The 26779-nt window shown below is 40.3% G+C and overlaps 1 protein-coding gene across 4 annotated transcripts in view; it reads right to left on the bottom strand.

Moving 5' to 3' along the window:
• Positions 1-257: 257 nt before the first annotated feature.
• The window catches only part of eya2 (EYA transcriptional coactivator and phosphatase 2), a 91575-nt gene continuing 65053 nt past the window's right edge, over positions 258-26779 (bottom strand). For all 4 annotated transcript variants that reach the window (XM_061889581.1, XM_061889591.1, XM_061889598.1 and 1 more), the window contains 6 exons: positions 14374-14432; positions 10943-11103; positions 8836-8950; positions 3183-3304; positions 2972-3072; positions 258-945 (listed from right to left, as the gene is read on the bottom strand). In XM_061889581.1, coding sequence (XP_061745565.1) covers positions 865-945; positions 2972-3072; positions 3183-3304; positions 8836-8950; positions 10943-11103; positions 14374-14432 — 639 coding nt within the window. In that variant the 3' untranslated portion in view covers positions 258-864. The remainder of the gene's footprint in view (positions 946-2971; positions 3073-3182; positions 3305-8835; positions 8951-10942; positions 11104-14373; positions 14433-26779) is intronic.

Genomic DNA, 26779 nt, shown 5'->3' with positions numbered 1-26779 from the left:
ATGTATGTATGTATATATGTATGTATGTATATATATATATATGTATGTATATATGTATGTATGTATGTATGTATACATATATATATATATATATATATATATATATATATATATATATAAATGAAAAATAACTGTAGGAAAAAATCATAACCATAATAATATAATAATAAAAATCATATTTATTCCCTAATTGAATGTGTAAATTGTTTTACTTACTGGATTCAATTAATGTACAAAAAAAACAAAGGCATTCACAGTGCAATTAACTTATTTTTTTTATTAAGTTTATTTTAACCATCCGTCAAAAAGGAAAGTGACCTTGAAGCATTATATACAAATCAAAGTAAAGTTGACAGGCAGTGTAATCACAGCACATGCACAGCCTTGGGAGTCCCTCTCAGGTTCAAAAAGGGGTTAAAAACACAGCATACAAACATTTACATCCCACAATGACAATTAAGGCCATATTCTTTGATGCCGACAATAAATAGCTCACATTTTAAACTGGTGAAATACAATCAAGAGTATTTTTTTGGAATAGCCTCTAACTATGATGCTATTTTATTTTCTACCAATCTATTAAGACCCCAAAACGTGGTTTTGAAGAGAAAAAAAATTAAAGAAAAAATGTTGTGCATTAGGGAATGATGAGATGAATGAAAAAAACAAACAAATATATAATGCAGTTCCCTGTTTGGTCCTTGACTTGTTTTGGTATGTTCAGACGTCATGCAGCGTCGCCTAGCAACCAAAAACAAAACGTTGGCGCCACTGACTCCGAATCAGTCTTTTTTTTTTTTTAAATGGCACTTCCGGTGTGCAGTTCAAGAGTTCAAGTGGTGCCGCAGGTGGAGGTGTCGCCCTCTAGAGGTAGTCCAGCTCCAGTGCGTGGCTCAGAGCTTCCAGGTCTGCCCGACAAGACACTCTCCAGAACGGCATGGTCTTCTGCGGGGACGGTAAGGAAACGCAGTTTTAATGGAGAGCAACAATAATGTTTCAGCGTGGTATTTGTGGAGCTAATTTGAAAATGTATAATGTTCCCATCCATTGTTTCAACACAATTAACTTATATTTTGACATTTACGGTCATGTTTTTGGATTTAACACGAAGTAGCAACTTAATTTGCTCGCCATTTCGCGAAAGTAGTCAAATCGCAGCATTGGCTGCTGTGACGCGAGAAATTCGGCCGCCATCTTGAAGTGGTGATAAAGCCTAAACTGACAGTTGACAGGTAGAAAACAAAGATGCTAAACTGACAGTTGACAGGTAGAAAACAAAGATGCTAAACTGACAGTTGACAGGGGAAAACAAAAATGCTAAACTGACAGTTGACAGGCAGACAACAAAGATGCTAAACTGACAGTTGACAGGGAGAAAACAAAATGCTAAACTGACAGTTAACATGTGGAAAACAAAGATGCTAAACTGACAGTTGACAGGTAGAAAACAAAGGTGCTAAACTGACAGTTGACAGGGAGAAAACAAAGATGCTAAACTGACAGTTGACAGGTAGAAAACAAAGATGCTAAACTGACAGTCGACAGGCGGAAAACAAAGATGCTAATTTGACCGTCGACAGGTGGGAAACAAAGATGCTAAACTGAGAGTTGACAGGTAGAAAACAAAGATGCTAAACTGACAGTTGACAGGTAGAAGACAAAGATGCTAAACTGACGGTTGACAGGTAGAAAACAAAGATGCTAAACTGACAGTTGACCGGTGGACAACAAAGATGCTAAACTGACAGTTGACAGGTAGAAAACAAAGATGCTAAACCGACAGTTGACAGGGGAAAACAAAGATGCTAAACTGACAGTTGACAGGTAGAAAACAAAGATGCTAAACTGACAGTTGACAGGTGGAAACCAAAGATGCTAAACATACAGTTGACAGGTAGAAAACAATGATGCTAAACTGACAGTTGACAGGTAGAAGACAAATATGCTAAACTGACAGTTGACAGGCAGACAACAAAGATGCTAAACTGACAGTTGACAGGTAGAAGACAAAGATGCTAAACTGACGGTTGACAGGTAGAAAACAAAGATGCTAAACTGACAGTTGACCGGTAGACAACAAAGATGCTAAACTGACAGTTGACAGGTAGAAGACAAAGATGCTAAACTGACAGTTGACAGGTAGAAAACAAAGATGCTAAACCTACAGTTGACAGGTAGTAAACAAAGATGCTAAACTGACATGTATAAGACAAAGATGCTAAACTGACAGTTAACAGCAGAAAACAAAGATGCTAAACTGACAGCTGACAGGTAGAAAACAAAGATGCTAAACTGACAGTTGACCGGTAGACAACAAAGATGCTAAACTGACAGTTGACAGGTAGAAGACAAAGATGCTAAACTGACGGTTGACAAGTAGAAAACAAAGATGCTAAACTGACAGTTGACCGGTAGACAACAAAGATGCTAAACTGACAGTTGACAGGTAGAAGACAAAGATGCTAAACTGACAGTTGACAGGTAGAAAACAAAGATGCTAAACCTACAGTTGACAGGTAGTAAACAAAGATGCTAAACTGACATGTATAAGACAAAGATGCTAAACTGACAGTTAACAGCAGAAAACAAAGATGCTAAACTGACAGCTGACAGGTAGAAAACAAAGATGCTAAACTGACAGTTGACAGGGAGAAAACAAAGATGCTAAACTGACAGTTGACAGGGGGAAAACAAAGATGCTAAACTGACAGTAGACAGGCAGAAAACAAAGATGCTAAACTTGACAGTTAACATGTGGAAAACAAATATGCTAAACTGACAGTTGACAGGTAGAAAACAAAGATGCTAAACTGACAGTTGACAGGTAGAAAACAAATATGATAAACTGACAGTTGACAGGTGAACAGTGTTTATGTTGTGTAAAGGGAATATCATATTTTTAGGAAGCTCATCTTACAGAGGCCATTTTGTCAGTATAATCCTTGTGACACAGTAACGCTTTTAAAGTTACCTTCTTGGCCACCGCCTCCTCTTCGGCTCCGTCCCCGACCACCACGTAGACGGCTCTCCTTCCAAACCTCTGAGAGATGCGCTCGAAGCAGCTCTCTTTGCCTGCCAACGTCAACATCCACCATAATTTTTTTGACAAAAATACTTTTAATATTGGAAGCAACACATTTTGAGTGGCATATTTATTCCCCCCACCGCTTTCCCACGTTTACCGATCTTGGTGGCGCTGTAGATGTTCTCTATGGGGAAGGCTGCTCCCAAACCGTACAGAAGGACTTTGGAGAGGGCAGGGATGAGCTGGGTGGTGGTCACCAACACGTTCACACAGTTAGGCCTGCGTGAGACAAGTGTAAAAAAAAATACTTATTCTACCGTTGTGAATAGCAGTAAAACATTTACTTACTTAATAGCAGTTAAACGATAACAACAATAAAACCGCCTGTTATCATACCTTTAGTAACAAGCAACATCTTGACGGTTTAAACCAGGGGTGTCAAACGTAGAAAACTGGTTATATCCGGCCCCTCGAAATGAGTTTGCTAAGTATAAAAAAAAATGTGCTAAAATATTTGAATGAAAGGGCTATTCCAAATGTGTCCACTGGATGTCACTATAGCAATTGTTTGCGGATGTGCCGTGTTAAAGGCCTACTGAAATGAGATTTTCTTATTTAAACTTATGTGTCATACTTGAACATTTCGCGATATTGCCGTATTTTTGCTGAAAGGATTTAGTAGAGAACATCCACGATAAAGTTCGCAACTTTTGCTCGCTAATAAAAGAACCTTGCCTGTACCGGAAGTAGCAGACGATGTGCGCGTGACGTCACGGGTTGTAAAGCTCCTCACATCCTCACATTGTTTACAATCATAGCCTCCAGCAGCAAGATCTATTCGGACCGAGAAAGCGACGATTTCCCCATTAATTTGCGCGAGGACGAAAGATTTGTGGATGAGGAAAGTAAGAGTGAGGCACAAAAAAAAAAAAAGAAAAAGCGACGGCTCCAGGCGGTGTCACGCCAAATTTCTTCCCCTCCTACAAAAACCTTCCTCCCCATTTACTTCCGGGGTCATGATTAATACAGACATTTTGTTAACGCTATATTATAAAAATATAACGCTATATTATAAAAATACGGACGTTTTGTTAACGCTATATTATAAAAAATAAAATTCAAAAAACTATTTACAAACACAAGCTATGGGATGACACATTTATTTCCGGGGTCACGTTTCCTCTTACGTCATCCCATAGCTTGTGTTTGTAAATTGTTTTTTTCAGTTTTAATTTTTTTTTTTTATAATATAGCGTTAACAACACGTCTGTATTTTTAAAATATAGCATTATATTTTTATAATATAGCATTAACAAAACATCCGTATTAATCATGACCCCGGAAGTAAATGGGGGGGAGGTTTTTGTAGAGGGAAGAAATTTGGCGTGACAGCGGCGACAGTGAGCGCGTTTCAGATGTAATTAGACACATTTACTAGGATAATTCTGGAAAATCCCTTAACTGCTTATTGTGTTAATAGTATTTTAGTGAGATTATACTGTCATACCTGAAAGTCGGATGGCCGCCAGTGTCTCTGAGAGAAGCCGAGGAGCCAAGATCACAGCTGCCTTTTTGACAGCTACAGGAGGAGGTCCCATAATCCAATTAAGTCTCCGGTAATACCCGACTTAATATCACAATTTTCCCATCCAAAAACTTGCTGGTTGACGTAGAGAATAATGTTCGCTTGACCGCTCTGTCTCAAAGCTTCGCAACAAACAAAGAAACACCGGCGGTGTTTCGGTGCTAAAGGCTACTGCAATCCACCGCTTTCCACCAACAGCATTCTTCTTTGACGTCTCCATTATTAATTGAACAAATTGCAAAAGATTCAGCAACACAGAAGTCCAGAATACTGTGTAATTATGCGATGAAAAGAGACAACTTTTTTTAACATATAGATATAACCTGTACATGTGTAGTATATGTTTGTATATTATGACAATATAATGTCTATACAAAATTTAATTGGATATTATGAGTATGTAATAATGTGAATGATCGACTTCTACCTTGTTTACTTCCGTGAAGACCTCCTTAAAGATGCCATATGCAATAATTTCTTGTCAAGGCATCATTAAATGGCCCTGATATGTCAAAAGGTATTTGTGGAGAGGCGGAGCTGAGGGTCCGACAGAGAGGCAGGGCACGATGGCGGCGAGGAGGCAGGGATGGCGAGCGAGCGGCGAGGCGGGGCGTACCGGTAGCGACGCCACGAACGAGATCAGGTGTGTGGATCGCGCACCTGTACACGATTAATGTCTCTCCTCTCGCTGTATAAAAGGGGAGAAGGAGGAGAGAACGGGGCTAGTGATGGTGCGGAGCGCCCTCAGACTAGGGAAGGTTTTTTGGTTTAGGTCATATTAGGACGGTCGCGATATACCCGTATTATACTTAATACCGGTATACTTTAGTAAGTTGTATATATTTGAGACAATACCGCCCTACCGGTATCTTTTGATGTGCCTTTAATAGGCCGTTTGCTCTTCTCTGCGCCTGACGGACAAATGACAGGGCATTTATTTTGTTTACCCTTGCCCCTTGCGTGTTTATGGAGGCTCAATGACACATTGTGAATTCAACTTTAAAAAGAAAAAAAATGTCTATCTGTGTTGGTTCTGCGAAGAGGTGGCCACCTGTCCGCCCGAGTGCAGCCCCCTGCGATCCGGGAGGGACAAGCGGTAGAAAATGGATGGGTTATGGAGCAGCTTGTTTTTTTAACCTAGAAACTTACTATAAAGTCTTTTCTCCTTATAATACATTTGCCAAAGAGGATTTTTTTTTTGTGAAACGACGATGCCATCATTACCATACAAACATTGAAAAAATGCACATCTGCTTAGCCAAATTCCACAAAAGAGCCTTAATTGATTAGTTTCCAAATTGGTAGTCCTTTATTAATTACCACAATTCAGGGGTGCCCACACTTTTTCTGCAGGCGAGCTACTTTTCAATTGACCAACTCGAGGGGATCTACCTCATTTATATATATCATTTATATTTATTTATTTATGAAAGAGACATTTTTGTAAACAAGTTAAATGTGTTTAATGATAATACAAGCATGTGTAACACATATAGATGTCTTTCTTTCACGAAGAAAAGAATATAAGTTGGTGTATTACCTGATTCTGATGACTTGCATTGATTGGAATCAGACAGTAATGATGATAACGCCCACATTTTCAAATGGAGGAGAAAAAAAGTTGTCCTTTCTGTACAATACCACATGAAAGTGGTTGGTTTTTGGCATCTAATTCATCCAGCTTTCATACACTTTACAAGAAAAACATTGGCGGAAAATTCCGTAGCTTGCTTGATTGACATTCACGGCACCCGAGGGTCTTGTGAGATGATGCTGGCTGCTGCCAGTTCATTATTATGAAAAAATGACAGAGAGGAAGGCGAGAAACACTTTTTATTTCAACAGACTTTCGCGCCGTCGCTTCCGTCAAAACTCTAAAGGCCGACTGCACATTTCCTATCTTCACAATAAAAGCCCTGCTTCATGCTGCCTGTGCTAACAAAATAAGAGTCTTGGAAAGCTGGCATATACAAGTGATGTGCACGCCAGCTTTCTGAGGGATCGCTTGTGCACGCCAGTTTTCTGAGACTCTGTATTTAGTTAGCGCAGGCAGCATGAAGCAGGGCTTTTATTGTGAAGATAGGAAATGTGCAGTCGGCCTTTAGAGTTTTGACGGAAGGTACGGCGCGAGAGTCTGTTGAAATAAAAAGTGTTTCTCGCCTTCCTCTCGGTCATATTTTAATAATAATGATCTTGCAGCAGCCAGCGTCATCTCACAAGACCCTCCGGTACCGTGAATGTCATTTAAGTGACGTCTTGATGAAGATTGATGATCACTAATTTTTAGGTCTATTTTTTTTAAAAAGCCTGGCTGGAGATCGACTGACACACCCCCCGCGGTCGACTGGTAGCTCGCGATCGACGTAATGGGCACCCCCTGCCATAATTGCTCTGCCACTTTTCATCTAAGGCGGGGGTCCCGCATTTCTGTGGCTCGCTACTCTTTCAGAGATGTGTGGAAATGGAAAAAGATGGAGGAAAAAAAAAATGTTTCGACATATTTTCTGTAGGAGAACAAACCTTTCTAATTATCGGAAATCCCACTGTTTGTCAGGCTTGTCCCCGACAGTTTGATTGTGTTTTAGTTTTTCCTGTGTGTGTGTAGTATTTCCTGTCTTTCTCCCTGAGTGCTGTTTCCCCTCAGCTGCGGCTGATTGGCACCTGGCCACACCTGGTGTCAATCAGCCCGCTCGTATTTGTATCTGGTTTGTTCCTCCAGTCAGTGCTGGATTGTGGTCACTTCTGTATTGTCGCTCCTGTCGTGTCGTGCCATTGCAGCGTAGCGGTAAGCTATATTTCGGTAGGAGTTTGTAGCTTACTGTCTTTTGTTTCCTGCTTCCAATTTGTCTTTAAGCTACACGTAACGACTTCTGTTTTCCTGCTCGCCACCCGCTAGCTTCTGCGCTAGGCCCTTTTGTTTTCTCGCTCCCATGCTAGCTCTCTTAGTTTGTTATCCGCCTCGTGCGCGCTTTTTGTTGTGCCCTTTTTGTGTGGTTTTGTCTTAGTGTTTTATTAAACCATGTTTCCTGACTTAACGCCTGCCTCTCTCTCTGCATCTTGGGGTTCGTCACCCACTAACTCTGACACTGTTTATGTTACACACGCTTCACTGATGAGAGTATTTGGCAAACACCGTTTTGTCGTAGTACAGTATTTTCAGCGATCCTTGAACTCACCATTGTTTGTTTACAATTACAACTTCCTCCGACGTTGTTTTATGCCACTCCTTCTTTGTCTCATTTTGTCCACCAAATGTTTTATACTGTGTGTGAATGCACAACGGTGAGCTTTGTTGATTTTTATTGATTTGCTGGAGTGCTTATCAGGCATGTTTGGTCAATCCATGTCTGCAAGCTAATCAATGCTAACATGATATTTTAGGCTAGCTGTATGCACATATTGCATCATTATGCCTCGTTTGTAGGTTTATTTGAGCTCATTTAATTTGTTTCACTCATGTCCTCTGTGGACACATTAACTGTATGCAATATTGGCTGCATTCCTCACAGTTGTTTGCGTGCCATGTTGTTCCAGACCACAGCAAACGTTAGCCAGCTTGCAAAGATTGTAATTAATCCATTAGAAGATGACAGACAGCCTGCCGTTTCCATTATAAGCTAGTCAATTTCCAGTTATTATCTCATCCTGTGAGAAGCCTCCATTTTACTGATGATTTCCAATGTTGCAAAAATGAGTAAAAATTCAAATACAACATTTCTGTCAACGAAAATCTGCGTCAGCGTTTCATAGTAGGCTGATTTGGCTAATATAGACGTCATAATAACACTTATATAAAGCTGTAAATTTTGTTTCGCCTCCTTTTTTTGGTGCAATATGGCTCTTTCAACATTTTAAGTTGCCGACCTCTGATTTAAGGCAACCTCCTGATGTAGCTTCATTTAACCCCACAAGATGGCAGTAGAGAATGGCGCTTTATCTACCTTTGGAAGCGCTTTAAAATGCAGTATTTGCATGTTGTTTACAAATGAACTCAGCAGTTTGCTCCTTACTGATTTACAACATTGGTTCTGTTGCTGCCGTGTTGTGCAATATACTTGTCGATAAATGACATTTTACACTTTACCATGCTCTACAAATAATTGCTAAAGCTAAGAAATCCGGTGTTCTCGTGTCAGATTTCACATCGTCCCCCATTTTGTTAGGTAAATAAATGCCTCGGTAAAAATTAAAGCATTTTTTACGGGAGATAAGATGATGAACCTACCTGGTGCTAATGAGGGCCAGAGCTTTGAGAGCTTGGGTCAGCCAGAGGTCGGTGAGGACCTCCATCTCCCTCCTCAGCTGCAGCCACTCCTCCCGCTTTGGGCTGCCCAGCAGACCTGTCCACCAGGGGGCAGCATTAGCATAGTAATCATACGAACAAATACACATTTAATGGACTTAAGTCAGGGGTGTCAAACTAGTTTTAGCTCAGGGGCGGCAAGGAGGAAAGTCTATTTACACAGCATAATAACTTAAAAATAAAAACAAACTTCAGATTGTTTTCTTTGTTTTGCTTCGATCAAAAATTGAACAAGAACAAGATGAAAATGTACATTTTGCGATTAATTCTATGGGCAGAACACTTCAAGTTAGTTGAAAATTCTGAGGAAAAGAATTGCTGCAGTTTAAAAACAATCTCAGTGTATTTACAGAGGCATTAAACCTTAAAGGCCTACTGAAACCCACTACTACCGACCACGCAGTCTTATAGTTTATATATCAATGATGAAATATTAACATTGCAACACATTTCAATAAGGCCGGTTTAGTTTACTAAATTGCAATTTTAAATTTCGCGCGGAAGTATAATGCTAAAATGTCGCGGTATGATGACGCGTGAGCGTGACGTCACGCATTGTAGAGGACATTTTGTTCCAGCACCGTTCCCAGCTATAAGTCGTCTGTTTTCATCACATAATTCCACAGTGTTATGGACATCTGTGTTGCTGAATCTTTTGCAATTTGTTCAAAGAAGAAAGCTGTAGGTGGGAAGCGTTGTATTGCGGCCACCGTTAGCAACACAAACACAGCCGGTGTTTCATTGTTTACATTCCCGAAAGATGACGGTCAAGCTTTACTATGGAGCAGAGATGTCAAGCGAACATGGTTGGATTGGACCACACACACAAAGTACAGTGTATTATGCAGCGATCATTTTTAAAGATCGTGTTTCGGAAAGGGTCCCTTGCGAATGGCAGAGATGGGCCTCGCAACCACTTGTCGACTGGTGCTGAAGAAAGGTGCGGGGCCGACCTTCAGGTTGTACAAGTACGACCATATAACCTCACTTAAAACACTAGTGACACAATAAGCAGATACGGGATGTTCCAAAATTATCCTTGCAAATGTGTCTAATAACATCTGAATCGCTCCCACTGCCCTTGTCTTTTTTTTTTTTTTTTTTTTTTTTTCCAGTTCTTCACTCTCACTTTCCTCATCCACGAATCTTTCATCCTCGCTCAAATTAATGGGGAAATCGTCGCTTTTTCGGTCCGAATCGCTCTCGCTGCTGGTGGCCATGATTGTAAACAATGTTCAGATGTGAGGAGCTCCACAACCAGTGACGTCACGTGCACATCGTCTGCTACTTCCGGTACAGGCAAGGCTTTTTTATTAGCGACCAAAAGTTGCGAACTTAATCGTCGATGTTCTCTACTAAATCCTTTCAGCAAAAATATGGCAATTTCGCGAAATGATCAAGTATGACACATAGAATGGACCTGCTATCCCCGTTTGGATAAGAAAATCTCATTTCAGTAGGCCTTTAAGCACACATTTTTACAATGGAGTTCAGGGTGCGCAACTCGCTTTCGTCTAACTACGTAAATGATGGTCATGTTTTTTTTTATTTTACCCTTTGATTGGATAATTCTTAAGGAAAGAAGGTATTGTGCATTGATACTGCATCAGTCTGCCGCCATCCGCTGCCAGCCGCAACAGCAGCAGCTGATTGCTTGCACCTGCGCTGATTGGCTTAGCAGGGTGCTTAAAGTCAGCTGACACTTCATGTTTAAAAACTGTCATGTGTGACGTGGGTTGCACTCAAATTGCTATGGCAAAAAAAAAAAAAAAAAAAAAAAAAAAAAAAATGCTATTGCAACATCCAGTGGACGCATTTAGAACTGCAGTTTCTTTCAATAAAAAAAATTCCAGCTCATTTTTATACTTAGCAAACTCATCTTGCAGGCCGCAGGCCGGTTTAAACCTGTTCACGGGCCGCTTGTTTGACACCCCGGACTTAAGTCTACGTGCATTAGCATGATACTTTTTTTTCCCCCCCAGCCAATGAAAAATTTTACTGCAATATACCCAGACTTTCACACACTTACCCCCGACATTATTCTTGTAAGTGTTGTAAATCTCTTTGACCCTCCGGTATCGGAAAGCCAGCTTCCTCATCCAGTCCACCCCGCCATGGACCCCCGAGCCCAGACACAATGATCCGGCCCCCGCTGGGCTCTGGAAGCCGTCGGTCAGGAAATTGTACGTGCTGCAGGAATCACAATCACAAGTTAAAACCGTGGTTTTCAACCGTTTTTTTTGAGCCGGGGCACATTTTTTTGCGTTGAAAAAATGCGGAGGCCAAAATCATTAAAAAACGAAACTCAGTTGACAGTAAAAAGTCGCAATTTTTGGATATGACTTTAAAGCATAACCAAGCATGCATCACTATAGCTTTTGTCTCAAAGTAGGTGTATTGTCACATCACCCCCTGACTTATTTTGAGTTTTTTGCTGTGTTCCTGCCCTGCGATGAGGTGGCGACTTGTCCAGGGTGTACCCCGCCTTCCGCCCGATTGTAGCTGAGATAGGCGCCAGCGCCCCCCGCGACCCCGAAAGGGAATAAGCGGTAGAAAATGGATGGATGGATGGATGGATGCTGTGTTCCTGTGTGTAATGTTTTTCTTATTGTCTTGCGCTCCTATTTTGGTGGCTTTCTCTCTATTTTTGGTATTTTCCTTTAGCAGTTTCATGTCTTCCTTTGAGAGATATTTCCCGCATCTGCTTTGTTTTAGCAATCACGGATATTTGAGTTGTTTTTATCCATTTTTGTGGGGACCTTGTTGATGGTCATGTCATGTTCGGATGTACATTGTGGACGCCGCAGTAAGTCTTTGCTGTCGTCCAGCATTCTGTTTTTGTTTACTTTGTAGCCAGTTCAGTTTTAGTTCCGTTCTGCATAGCCTTCCCTAAACTTCAATGACTTTTCTTAGCAGCACTCACCTTTTGTTTATTTTTGGTTTAAGCATTAAATACCTTTTTTACCTGCACGCTGCCCCCCGCTGTTTCCGACATCTACAAAGCAATTAGCTACCTGCTGCCACCTTTTTGATATGGAAGAGTATTACACGGCTACTCTGCCGAGCTCTCGACAGCACCGACACTCAACAACAACACATAATTTGCGGACTTTAAATACTGGTTTGCAGAAAAATATTTTAAACCCTTTTCATATAAAGCCAGAAAAGGAATGGAACGACTTCACAACAATCTTGAAAAGTCTAACAGATTACGCTTCATTCACAGTTGAAGTTGAAAAGTGGCTTCTGAGCAATCAAAGCTGCTCACACGGTCAATAAGGTGGCCACTATATATTTTTCCATAACTGAATTTTTGTTGTAAATCGTGAGGTGCGTCTGTTAAAATCATGCTTATTTCTTTACAAATGATGACAGATGTGAACAAGAGCCTGTATTGTCTTTGTGTGATGGTGTAAATGAGGTGTGGTTGTATTGTATATTAAGTATGTGTCCATGAAAGGGCATTTTATGACTTTTTTTTAATTTGATTACATGCGATGATATGATTTTATCGTCATAATGCATGATTATTGTATAATTTAATTTAGGTTGCCCTGCAGATGGAAATGAGCTATTTAGCTATAATCTAGTACAGAACATATCTGTTTTGAGCTCAATGTTTCTGTGCATTGTCACAGAAACACCCGACTGTATCTCACGGCACACTCGTGCCGCGGCACAGTGGTTGACAAACAGAGTTATAGAACGAGGGTGTCCGCACTTTTTCTAACTTTTTTCCATACAGTCCTGCATGCTGAAAAATCTAAGAATATGGGCTTCACGGTGGCAGAGGGGTTAGTGCGTCTGCCTCACAATACGAAGGTCCTGCAGTCCTGGGTTCAAATCCAGGCTCGGGATCTTTCTGTGTGGAGTTTGCATGTTCTCCCCGTGAATGCGTGGGTTCAATCAATCAATCAATGTTTATTTATATAGCCCCAAATCACAAATGTCTCAAAGGACTGCACAAATCATTACGACTACAACATCCTCGGAAGAACCCACAAAAGGGCAAGGAAAACTCACACCCAGTGGGCAGGGAGAATTCACATTCAGTGGGACGCCAGCGACAATGCTGACTATGAGAAACCTTGGAGAGGACCTCAGATGTGGGCAACCCCCCCCCTCTAGGGTACTCCGGCTTCCTCCCACTTCCAAAGACATGCACCTGGGGATAAGTTGATTGGCAACACTAAAATTGGCCCTAGTGTGTGAATGTGAGTGTGAATGTTGTCTGTCTATCTGTGTTGGCCCTGTGATGAGGTGGCGACTTGTCCAGGGTGTACCCTGCCTTCCGCCCGATTGTAGCTGAGATAGGCGCCAGCGCCCCCCGCGACCCCGAAAGGGAATAAGCGGTAGAAAATGGATGGATGGATATGGGGGATACTTACATTTTTTGTTGTAAATGCTAAAAAAAGCTGTATTTTTTAAATATTTTTAAATATAGAAAAATCACGCGATGGGCCACAAATTGCCCCCTAACTCAGGGGTAGGGAACCTGCGGCTCTAGAGCCAGATGTGGCTCTTTTGATGACTGCATCTGGCTCTCTGATAAATCTTAACTGACATTGCTTAACACGATAAGTAATTAATGATTCCGCTGGTAATCACGGGGTTAAAAATAACGTTCAAAATTAAAAAACATTCTCATGCATTTTATTCCATCAATCCAAGAAGTCGCATTTATGGTACGAAGTATTTTATTTATTATTTGTTAGCTTCAGAATAACAATGTTATTAAAAAAATAAGAGACTTATTATACTCTAAAATTTGTTAGTCCAACTTAAAAATGCACACATTTAGTTGTATTCAGTGTTAAAAAATATTGGTAACACTTTAGTATGGGAAACATATTCTAAGTAACAAAGACTTAATTAAGAGTTATTTGGACACTAGGGGACCATATAAGGGTTAGGGTTATTAATAAGCAATAATTCTGAGGTTATTGAGGGAAGACTCTTAGTTAATGGCTTATTGCTTGTAAGATAAGGCCATGCAGAAAAAGGCATTAATAAGTACTTAAAAATGACTAATTAAGAGCCAATATGTTACACATTTGCATGTTAATAAGCAACTGATTAATGGTGAATATGTTCCCTATATCAAAGTATTACCAAAATATGATATGGCTCTCACGGAAATACGTTTTTAAAATATTTGGCTTTCATGGCTCTCTCAGCCAAAAAGGTTCCCGACCCCTGCCCTAACTGTTGGAACAGATATATATATATATATATATATATATATATATATATATATATATATATGTGTGTAAAAAAAGGGTAGTTCATGTGTAATTTCCTCAGTTCTCCACACGGGGGCGCTCTAAGCTTTACATTGTCTTGCTGCAGAGTATTGGTAGCAGCTTATGGAAAAGGTCAAGTGTGTAAAAATAAAGCTCTGTCAGCATAAAATCATTCCAATAAACTGAAAATGTCCAAAAATCCAATTTTTTTTTTTACCTCAAGTCCTGTCCATTATCGTCTGACGCCACGTCGTCGATATGAACCTGGTCACATTCCTGCCACACAAAAGTAGGAACGTCACATTTGAGATTTAGGAGGAAAATGTGTAAAATCACCTTTTTTTATTACGGTGAAAAATGGATATTAAATCGCAAGACAAAAAAAAACTCAATGGATTTTTGTCATATTTCTGTAGTATTGTAGCTGAGATAGGCGCCAGCGCCCCCCGCAACCCCGAAAGGGAATAAGCGGTAGAAAATGGATGGATGGATGGTCCAGTATTTTTTAACGAAGATCTACGAAGAACAAACGTGAAATGAAAACACATAAAACCACAAAGAACCGAGTTAGATTGTGCAGGAGTACCTAATAAAATGGCCTGTGAGTGTACATTGCTAAAGATTACCCAGCGGTAATAATCCATTTCCATCCATTTCCATCCATTTTCTACCGCTTATTAAAATATAAAATAAAAGAAAGAAACAGGATGGTTATGATCACTGCTTATCCTAGCAGTCGCTAGATGTAAAAAAAAAAAAAGGCCTCCTTGTGTTTGATTTTAAAATGATCTGATTAATTAGAGCCTAAGTATATTATGACTGAGTATATCTAATAATATAGGAATTATATAAGGTGGCAATCTTGCAGCTTTGGTTCCATTTAAGAACATGTTTAAACATGTAAAAGAAAAGGAAAAAAATAAAAAAATTAATTGGCAACATTTAATACTTTTATAGCATTGGTTCAGTATTTTTAACAACATTTAAAAAGACATAAAACTCCCTGACGGTGTCAATGAAAACACATATAACCTAGTGAGATTGTGCAGGACTAACAAATAAAATGGCCTGTGAGTGTACATGGCAAAATATTCCCAGCTGTAATAATAAAAATATGGAATTAAAGAAAAAAAAAATAGGATGCTTATCATGGATGCAAAAAAAAAAAAAGGCCTCCTAGCGTTTGATTTCAAAATGATCTGATTAATTGGAGACTGAGTATGTCGCAACTTATTAATGTAGGAATTATATAAGGTGGCAATCTTGCATCTTTGGTTCCATTTAAGAACATAAATAAACATGTCAAAGAAAGACAAAGAAAATAGAAAAATAAAAAACTAAATTAGCAACATATAATGGATTTTTTTCATACTGTTATAGTATTGGTTCAGTATTTTTAACAACATTTAAAAAGACATAAAAATCCCTGACGGTGTCAATGAAAACACAAATAACCTCGTTAGATTGTGCAGGAGTACCTAATAAAATTGCCCGTGAGTGTACATGGCAAAATATTCCCAGCTGTAATAATAAAAATATGTAATTAAAGAAAAAAAAATCGGATGCTTATCATATATGGAAAAAAAAGGCCTCCTTGCATTTAATTTTAAAATGATCTGATTAATTAGAGACTGAGTGTGTTGCGACTTAACAATATAGGAATCTTGCATCTTTGGTTCCATTTAAGAAAATGTATAAACATGTCAAAGAAAGTCAAAGAAAATGAAAAAAAAAAAAAAACTAAATTAGCACCATTTAATAGATTTTTTTTCATACTTTAATAGCATTGGTTCAGTATTTTTTTTTTCAAACAAAATTTAAAAAGAACAAACATACACTTCCCTGACGGTGTCAATAAATAGTTAGATTGTGCTGGAGTACCTAATAAAATGGCCCGTGAGTGTACATGGCAAAATATTCCCAGCTGTCGTAATAAAAATTAGGAATAAAAGAAAAAAAAAAATAGGATGGAAAAAAAAGACCTCCCTGTGTTTGATTTTAAAATTATCTGATTAATTAGAAACTGAGTGTGTTGTGACTTAACAATATAGGAATTATATAAGGTGGCAATCTTGCATCTTTGCTTCCATTTAAGAACATGTATAAACATGTCAAAGAAAGACAAAGAAAATGAAAAAAAAAAATAAAAAAAATTAGCACCATTTAATGGATTTTTTTCATACTTTTATAGCATTGGTTCAGTATTTTCAACGACATTTAAAAAGACATAAAAATCCCTGACAGTGTCAATGAAAACACAAATAACCTAGTGAGAGTGTGCAGGAGTACCTAATAAAATGGCCCGTGAGTGTACATGGCAAAATATTCCCAGCTGTAATAATAAAAATATGCAATAAAAGAAAAAAAAAAAATAGGATGGAAAAAAAAGACCTCCCTGTGTTTGATTTTAAAATGATCTGATTAATTATGTGAAGACTCTTCTTCGGCATTGTAATGCCGGTGTGGTTTTCCCGTGGATGCGTCGAAGCAGAACACAGCATAGGTAAGATAAAGGGTATTTAATAACAAAAGTCTATGAACAAAAATACTGGTGTAAAGAGAAAAAGTAAACAAAAGACGCTAGCGTGAAAGCTAGGATAAAACAAGGAAAACTAGAACTTGGTACGAGGACACAAAAGAGTAAACAAAACATTTAGCATGAAAGCTAGACAATAAAGTGGCTTGGCGTGAGAGCTAGCGAGAAAATACATACGAATGATGAGAGTCGTCACTGATGCGCGTGGGCAAATTAGGATCCGAGAATGAGTAAACAGAAAAGGTGAGCTTAAATAGGAGGGTGAAAATTAGTAGCAGGTGTGCGGGGCGAGACTAACAGGTGGACTGATGTGTAACCATAGTGATGGACAAAAACAGGAAATAAACGGGTCAGACTGAGAATGAAAAAACAAACACGTGAAGATCTGAGCAGCAGATCGCAACAGTATTCCCCCCCAACAAAAGACAGATACCAGATGTCTTAAAAAACAAACAAAACTTGAACCCCCTCCCCAAAACCAGAAAGTTCACAAACGAAGGGAGGGCGGAGGGAGTCCACGGTGGAGGGTCGCCAGATCGCATGTCCCCGAATCCACCGAGGACACATCATGTGGCGGCGGCGGGTGGAACGCTGCTGCCGAAAAAGTTTTGGCGGGCGACCTCGAAAAGGCCACATTAGTGGCCGCCTCGCAGGATGAGGTGCCCGGCGAGGCGGACGACCCGGGCACGGCCACATCCGTGGCCGACATGGAGGAGGGAGTATCTGGCGAGGAGGATGACCTCGCAGAGGCCACGCCCGTGGTCGACGAGGTGGACGACGCCTCAGCACCGAAATCCCAGCAGGCTTGGAAGCAGCAGACGAGGGTGCGGGGACTGCAGCCAAAGCAGGCCCGAGTGCAGCTGGCGAGGATGATGCGGGTGCTGCAGCCGCAGGAGTCGTCGGAGGCGGCCTGGGAGCCGCAGGAGTCGTCGGAGGCGGCCTGGGAGCCGCAGGAGTCGTCGGAGGCGGCCTGGGAGCCGCAGGAGTCGTCGGAGGCGGCCTGGGAGCCGCAGGAGTCGTCGGAGGCGGCCTGGGAGCCGCAGGAGTCGTCGGAGGCGGCCTGGGAGCCGCAGGAGTCGTCGGAGGCGGCCTGGGAGCCGCAGGAGTCGTCGGAGGCGGCCTGGGAGCCGCAGGAGTCGTCGGAGGCGGCCTGGGAGCCGCAGGAGTCGTCGTCGGTGGTGCTGGTGTGGGTTCCAGCCCCGTCGTCGACGCTGGTGTGGGCTCCAGCCCCGTCGTCGACGCTGGTGTGGGCTCCAGCCCCGTCGTCGACGCTGGTGTGGGCTCCAGCCCCGTCGTCGACGCTGGTGTGGGCTCCAGCCCCGTCGTCGACGCTGGTGTGGGCTCCAGCCCCGTCGTCGACGGTGCTTGGCGGCGCGGAGCTGGCACCGGTGCTTGTCGTGGTGCTGGTACCGGAGTGGGCTCCAGCCTTGGAGTTTGTGCTGGCGTGAGAACCAGTTTAGAGTCTGAAACTGGCGTGAGAACAAGGCTAGAAACATTTTCTGGTGTGAGAACCAGACTGGGAGCAGGTGTCGGCTTCAGCCGAGGAGCAGGTGTCGGCTTCAGCCGAGGAGCAGGTGTCGGCTTCAGCCGAGGAGCAGGTGTCGGCTTCGGCCGAGGAGCAGGTGTCGGCTTCAGCCGAGGAGCAGGAGTCGGCTTCAGCCGAGGAGCAGGAGTCGGCTTCAGCCGAGGAGCAGGAGTCGGCTTCAGCCGAGGAGCAGGAGTCGGCTTCAGCCGAGGAGCAGGCACAGGGGTCTGCCGAGGAGAACTAGGGGACTGGCTGTGAGCAGGACTAGGACTATGATGAGTGATAAGACAAACACTAGGACTCGGGCAAGGACTTGAGAGAGGACCAGGACTTACAATCACACTAGTGCTTTGAGAAGGGCTTGGGCAACGACCAGGACTTACAGTCATACCAGGGCTTGGGCAAGAACTAGGACAAACGGTCAAACTAGGGCTTGGGCAAGGACTGGGACTAACAATCAAACTGGTGCTCGGGCAAGGACTAGGACAAAGACTAGGACTTACAGTAACACTGGGGCTCGGACAAGAACTTGGGTAAGGACTAGGGTTCGGACTAAGACCACGAGGGGAATCAGTACTAATATTACAAAGGCAAGAAACAAGACTCGGGACCGGACTCGAAACAGGACTCGGACTACGGATCAGTCTACGAGTGGAACTAGGACGACTACGAGAAAGACTAGGACTACAACTAGAATCAGAACGGAAACTCGGACCAGGACTTGGACTACGACTCAGTCTACAAGTCGGTCTACGAGTAGGACTAGAGCATGGGCTACGAAGAAGGCTGGGACTCGAACTCTGAGAGAGACTGTGACTAAAACTAGAACTAGGGCACAGACGGAACACAGGTGGAGGAGGTCTAAGAGGGCGTGACTTGACCGGGGAGAACACCGGTGGAGGAGGTCTAGGAGGCCGTAGTGGTATAACAGGGGTAAACACCGGTGGTGGAGGTCTAGGAGGCTTAGTAGTTTTAAGAAGAGGTAGCGTCTGCCCTACCTCCGCAACACAGCTATAGGCCGTAGCCCCCCCCTCCAGACGGGAATCCCAGACCCGTTCCCTGTGGTCAGGGACTGACCTTAAGGGAGGGTGGTGGGAGGCTTGGAGGCGGGCCGACTCCTCCCCTTTAATTTGTCCAGAATTTCCTTTAGAAAAGGGAGGAAACACCTTGGACTTGGCCGGAGAATGAGGTTTTAAAGGAGGTGTAGGAGAAAAACTAGGTGACTGAGGTTGACTAGAATAATAAGAAAAAATATCCTGATAATTCTGTATCTTGTCATGAATGTTATTGATATTCAAAAAAGGTTGGGAATGAGAATTACTGTCCACAATATAAAAATCTTCTGAAAAAATGTCATCAACAGAGGCCGGTGTTGCGTCACCGGTGGGCGTTCCCCAATTGACGTCATCGCTTGTGTCAGAAAAAGTGTCATGGCAGCTTAAGGAATGATTTGAAAAAAAACAAGCAGGATTACCGGTAATGACGGGTGAATCCTGGACGGGGTGAAACTTGCTGTGTCCATGGGGAGGAATAAGTGGTGCTGGAACATTACTGCCGCGCGGGGGACCTCTCCACTGGACCCCCCGCTTCTTCGGGGCAGCGCGAACGGCTTCGGAGGAGACTTCAGGCCCACAGTCGAGTCTTTCCTGCTCCCAAGCCACGAGCTCCAACCACAACCCTAAGTCGAAGGGTTCCTCCCGTGGTTTCGACGCGGAAAAACAACTTGATGCTCGGATCCTACTGTGAAGACTCTTCTTCGGCATTGTAATGCCGGTGTGGTTTTCCCGTGGATGCGTCGAAGCAGAACACAGCATAGGTAAGATAAAGGGTATTTAATAACAAAAGTCTATGAACAAAAATACTGGTGTAAAGAGAAAAAGTAAACAAAAGACGCTAGCGTGAAAGCTAGGATAAAACAAGGAAAACTAGAACTTGGTACGAGGACACAAAAGAGTAAACAAAACATTTAGCATGAAAGCTAGACAATAAAGTGGCTTGGCGTGAGAGCTAGCGAGAAAATACATACGAATGATGAGAGTCGTCACTGATGCGCGTGGGCAAATTAGGATCCGAGAATGAGTAAACAGAAAAGGTGAGCTTAAATAGGAGGGTGAAAATTAGTAGCAGGTGTGCGGGGCGAGACTAACAGGTGGACTGATGTGTAACCATAGTGATGGACAAAAACAGGAAATAAACGGGTCAGACTGAGAATGAAAAAACAAACACGTGAAGATCTGAGCAGCAGATCGCAACAAATTAGAGACTGAGTGTGTTGCGACTTAACAATATAGGAATTATATAAGGTGGCAATCTTGCATCTTTGCTTCCATTTAAGAACATGTATAAACATGTCAAAGAAAGACAAAGAAAATGAAAAAAAAAAAAAAAATTAGCACCATTTAATGGATTTTTTTCATACTTTTATAGCATTGGTTCAGTATTTTTAACAACATTTAAAAAGACATAAAAATCCCTGACAGTGTCAATGAAAACACAAATAACCTAGTGAGAGTGTGCAGGAGTACCTAATAAAATGGCCCGTGAGTGTACATGGCAAAATATTCCCAGCTGTAATAATAAAAATATGCAATAAAAGAAAAAAAAAAAATAGGATGGAAAAAAAAGACCTCCCTGTGTTTGATTTTAAAATGATCTGATTAATTAGAGACTGAGTGTGTTGCGACTTAACAATATAGGAATTATATAAGGTGGCAATCTTGCATCTTTGCTTCCATTTAAGAACATGTATAAACATGTCAAAGAAAAATAAATAGAATAAATTAGCACCATTTAATGGATTTTTTTTCATACTTTTATTGCATTGGTTCAGTATTTTTAACGACATTGAAAAAGACATAAAAATCCCTGACGGTGTCAATGAAAACACAAATAACCTAGTGAGAGTGTGCAGGAGTACCTAATAAAATGGCCCGTGAGTGTACATGGCAAAATATTCTCAGCTGTAATAATAAAAATATGGAATAAAACAAAAAAAAATAGGATGCTTATCATAGAAGGAAAAAAAAGGTGGGGAGAAATTGGTAAATAAATGCAAAGAATGCTCGCATAACGCCGAGCATGAAAACAAAGCAGGCAACATAAATACTAAATCAAGTAAGTGACGTGAACCCTTAACGAGTCTTTCTGGTGATGACAGCATTAATGACAGACCTCAGACGGCGACACGGCCAGGACGACATAATTGCACCTTTGCGCTTTACAGCTGACTGACGGATTTACCGAGGTCTGAAAACAAAAGGTGGGTTGGACGGCGAAGAAAAAAGAAGGACGGGATTTGCAAATGTCTTTTGTTGGCTGCTCTCCCTCCCTTCTAAAGCTCCTCCTCCCACACCACTAATGTTCCTGTCAATCAAACTCTTCTTTCTCCCACTGTAATCTCTTCCTTTTCAACACACACACACACACACACACACACACACACACACACACACACACACACACACACACACACACACACACACACACACACACACACACACACACTTGTATTCCTTACCTTTTTGAGACAGCCGAAAAATGCCTACCTCTTTAGAACCAACCTTTCTAGATATATAAAGATATGTATTTATAACGTTAATAATATACAAATATATGCAAATATAAAGATGCTTGTTGTGAAAAAATTGTTGGAATTTCACAAGAAAAAGGTCACAATGTCTCAAGAAAAATGTAGAATTTTGTCAGTATCATGAAAAAAGTCGTAATTGTACTCAATGCAAGTCAAAATTCTGTAAGAAAAACTGAACGTTTGTGTAATATTATGAAAAAAGTTGGTATTTTACTCAATAACAGTCATAATTTTACCAGAAAATTTTAAAATGTTGGCTATTTTATGAAAAGAGTTGTTATTTTACTTGTCAAAAGTCACAATTTTATAATTATTTTTTTTAAATTTTGGCAATATTATGATAATAATCGGAATTTTACTTGGCAAAATTATGACAAAATTCTGCTTTTCACCTGGCGGTTTTTTTGAGCATGAATAGGGAAGTCCTTTAGCTGCCGTCTCGTTTTATCCGATACTGCTGCCTTTGCACCTGTCAATGTTTACATTTGTATGCACATCAAATCAACAAAAAAATCCTGACTTTGGAGCAATGTTCACGGACTCGAATATTTGGTAATAATATACACAGTACATGTTATGCAAATATAAAAAAGCTTGTTGTGAAAAATTTTGATGGAAAAAGGTCACAAAGTCTCAAGAAAAATGTAGAATTTTGTCAGTATTATAATAGAAGTCGTAATTTTACTCAATGCAAGTCAAAATTCTGTAAGAAAAACTGAACAATTGTGTAATATTATGAAAAAAGTTGGAATTTTACTCAATAACAGTCACAATTTTACCAGAAAGGATTAAAATGCTGGGAATTTTATGAAAAGAGTTGTAATTTCACTTGACAAAAGTCACAAATTTATATATATATTTTTTAATTTTGGCAATATTATGATAATAATCGGAATTTTACCTGGCAAAATTATGACAAAATTCTGCTTTTCACCTGCCGGTTTTTTCGAGGATGAATAGGGAAGTCCTTTAGCTGCCGTCTCGTTTTATCCGATATTGCTGCCTTTGCACCTGTCAATGTTTACATTTGTATGCACGTTAAATCAACAAAAAATCCTGACTTTGGAGCAATGTTCATGGACTCGAGTATTTGGCTCTCTATCAGATGCAATGGTTTTCCGTATTAGGACCTTGATGTCGGTCCTAACTTGTTCATCGGTCCTCTTATGGAAGGCACACACACATACACACACACTTGTATTCCTACCTTTTTGAGACCGCCGAAAAATGCCTACCTCTTTAGAACCACCCTTTCTAGATATATAAAGATATGTATTTATAACGTTAATAATATACACAGTACATGCTATGCAAATATAAAAAAGCTTGTTGTGAAAAATTTGTAGGAATTTCACAAGAAAAAGGTCACAATGTCTCAAGAAAAATGTAGAATTTTGTCAGTATTATAATAAAAGTCGTAATTTTACTCAATGCAAGTCAACATTCTGTAAGAAAAACTGAACATTTGTGTAATATTATGAAAAAAGTTGGAATTTTACTCAATAACAGTCACAATTTTACCAGAAAAGATTAAAATGTTGGCAATTTTATGAAAAGACTTGTAATTTTACTCGCCAAAAGTCACAATTTTATAATTATTTTTATTTTTATTTTGGCAATATTATGATAATAATCTGAATTTTTCTTGGCAAAATCATGACAAAATTTTGCTTTTCACCTGGCGTTTTTTTCGAGGATGAATAGGGAAGTCCTTTAGCTGCCGTCTCGTTTTATCCGATACTGCTGCCTTTGCACCTGTCAATGTTTACATTAGTATGCACATTAAATCAACAAAAAATCCTGACTTTGGAGCAATGTTCACGGACTCGAGTATTTGGCGCTCTCTCACACACACACACACACACACACGTATTCTTTACCTTTTTGAGACCGCGGAAAAATGCCTACCTCTTTAGAACCGCCCTTTCTAGATATATAAAAATATGTATTTATAACATTAATAATATACACAGTACATGCTATGCAAACATAAAGATGCTTGTTGTGAAAAATTTGATGGAATTTCACAAGAAAAAGGTCACAATGTCTGAAGAAAAATTTTGAATTTTGTCAGTATTATGATAAAAGTCGTAATTTTACTCAATGCAAGTCAAAATTCTGTAAGAAAAACTGAACATTTGTGTAATATTATGAAAAAAGTTGGAATTTTACTAAATAACAGTCACAATTTTACCAGAAAGGATTAAAATGTTGGGAATTTTATGAAAAGAGGTGTAATTTCACTTGACAAAAGTCACAATTTTATATATATATTTTTTAATTTTGGCAATATTATGATAATAATCGGAATTTTACTTGGCAAAAGTCACAATTTTATATATATATTTTTTAATTTTGGCAATATTATGATAATAATCGGAATTTTACTTGGCAAATTTATGACAAAATTCGGCTTTTCACCTGGCGTTTTTTTCGAGGATGAATAAGGAAGTCCTTTAGCTGCCGTCTCGTTTTATCCGATATTGCTGCCTTTGCACCTGTCAATGTTTACATTTGTATGCACGTTAAATCAACAAAAAAATCCTGACTTTGGAGCAATGTTCACGGACTCGAGTATTTGGTAATAATATACACAGTACATGTTATGCAAATATAAAGAAGCTTGTTGTGAAAAATGAGTTGGAATTTCACAAAAAAAAGGTCACAATGTCTCAAGAAAAATTTTGAATTTTGTCAGTATTATAATAAAAGTCGTAATTTTACTCAATGCAAGTCAAAATTCTGTAAGAAAAACTGAACAATTGTGTAATATTATGAAAAAAGTTGGAATTTTACTCAATAACAGCCACAATTTTACCAGAAAAGATTAAAATGTTGGCAATTTTATGAAAAGAGTTGTAATTTACTTCACAAAAGTCACAATATTATATATATATTTTTTTAAATTTTGGCAATATTATGATAATAATCGGAATTTTATTTGGCAAAATTATGACAAAATTCTGCTTTTCACCTGGTGGTTTTTTCGAGGATGAATAGGGAAGTCCTTTAGCTGCAGTCTCGTTTTATCCGATATTGCTGCCTTTGCACCTGTCAATGTTTACATTTGTATGCACATTAAATCAACAAAAAATCCTGACTTGGGAGCAATGTTCACGGACTCGAGTATTTGGCTCTCTATCAGATGCAATGGTTTTCCGTATTGGGACCATGATGTCGGTCCTAACTTGTTCAACGGTCCGCATATGAAAGGTACACACGCACGCACGCACGCACGCACGCACGCACGCACGCACACACACACACACACACACACACACACACACACACACACACACTGTGTTTAAGAAACGGTTCAAAGTGTTCACAAAGTACAAAGAAGAAGAATCATGATAAAAAAATTTAATAAAAAAACAAAAACAAAAGATAATCTCCAGGCGAACCATAAATTCCTTAACTATTTATTGATGAGAACTTTAATTATTGTGTATATCCTATGTGTCAAAGTCAAGGCCCGTAGGCCAGACCCGGCCCGCGGATGAATGATCTATGGCCCCCGGGATAATATCTTATTAGTATTAGAACCGGCCAGCAGGCCACAGCCGCCTGCTGCTGTTTTGCACGCACCAATACGCCATCAGTGTTTATTTTATCATGTGTGTATTTAACCCCGTCTTAACCCTGGACCAGTGGTTCTTAACCTTGTTGGAAGTACAGAACCCCGCCAGTTTCATATGCGCATTTGCCAAAATGCGCATATTAAGTAAAAAATACCATTTTTTTTTTTCTAATTCAAGACAATGTTGCACAAAATTAAGTGTGCATGAACCACAACAAATTACACATCTGCAAATCGGATGGAAAATTAGAGGGAACATTGTTTGGGGGTATCCATAATACGCTGATAGGGAGAATTTTTTTTTTACATGATGAGTTGGGTGTCTGGACCTCCGCGGCGGAGGCTCCGCCGAACCCCTCGGGTTCGATTGAACCCAGGTTAAGAACCACTGCCCTGGACGTACATTGAAAATACACGCGACCCTGACTCAAAACGCCTGACATTTGAAGCATTTAAGAAACCCCGCCCGGACATCCCGGACAGGCCCCCAAAAGAGGAGGTATGGTCAGTCTATAATACCTGCATTATTCTCCCTATCCTTACTCTTTCCATCTTTTGAAACTGAGCTACCGTGTTGAACAATTTCCCTAGTGCAGGGGTCGGGAACCTTTTTGGTTGAGAGAGCCATGAAAGCCAAATATTTCAAAATGTATTTCCGTGATAGCCCTATAATATTTTCTAAACACTGAATACAACTAAATGCGTGCATTTTTAAGTAAGACCTGTCATTTCTTTGTGATCATGTTCTGTTTAGTTATGTTCTGTTTTGTTTTTGACTCCATTAGTTCCTGTTTTTGCGCACCTGGTTTGTTTTTGTTTCCATGACTACCAATCAGTTCACCTGTTTTCACGTCTCACACACCTGGTTTACTTGAATCAATGTACCTTTTGTCAATCACCAGGTCACTATTTAAGCCTGCAGTTGCCAGGCAGTCACCTTCTACTCACCCTCTATCACCTCCTACACGCCTATGTTATCCATGCCGATGATCCATGCTCTTTCTCGGTCCAAGTACGTTTTTCATGCCATCGTTTGTAAGTTTTATTTTATGTTCATAGTTCTCCCATTGTGCGAGTTTTAGTTTTCATAGCCAAGTTTTTAACCTCCACTGAGAGCGCCTTTTGTTTATACCTTTTGTTTTTGTAATATTTTTGAGTTAAGATTAAAGATGTCATTAGCTTCACGCCATGTCCGTTCCAATCGCTTTGCACCACGGCAAAACAAACCACACCATAGTCCAGGTCTTGACAAGACCAACATTTTCAAGAGTATAAAAAGTCTCTTACTCTTTTTAATAACATTGTTATTTTAAATTTAACCAATAATAAATATATTACTTTTTACCATTAAGGCGACATCTTGGACAGGTGCGATAGAAAACGGATGGTTGGA

The sequence above is a fragment of the Nerophis ophidion genome, linkage group LG02, assembly GCF_033978795.1.
Source record: "Nerophis ophidion isolate RoL-2023_Sa linkage group LG02, RoL_Noph_v1.0, whole genome shotgun sequence".
Taxonomy (NCBI): domain Eukaryota; kingdom Metazoa; phylum Chordata; class Actinopteri; order Syngnathiformes; family Syngnathidae; genus Nerophis; species Nerophis ophidion.
The sequence above is the reverse complement of the archived record's forward strand: the minus strand, read 5'-3'. Positions and strand labels throughout refer to the sequence as shown.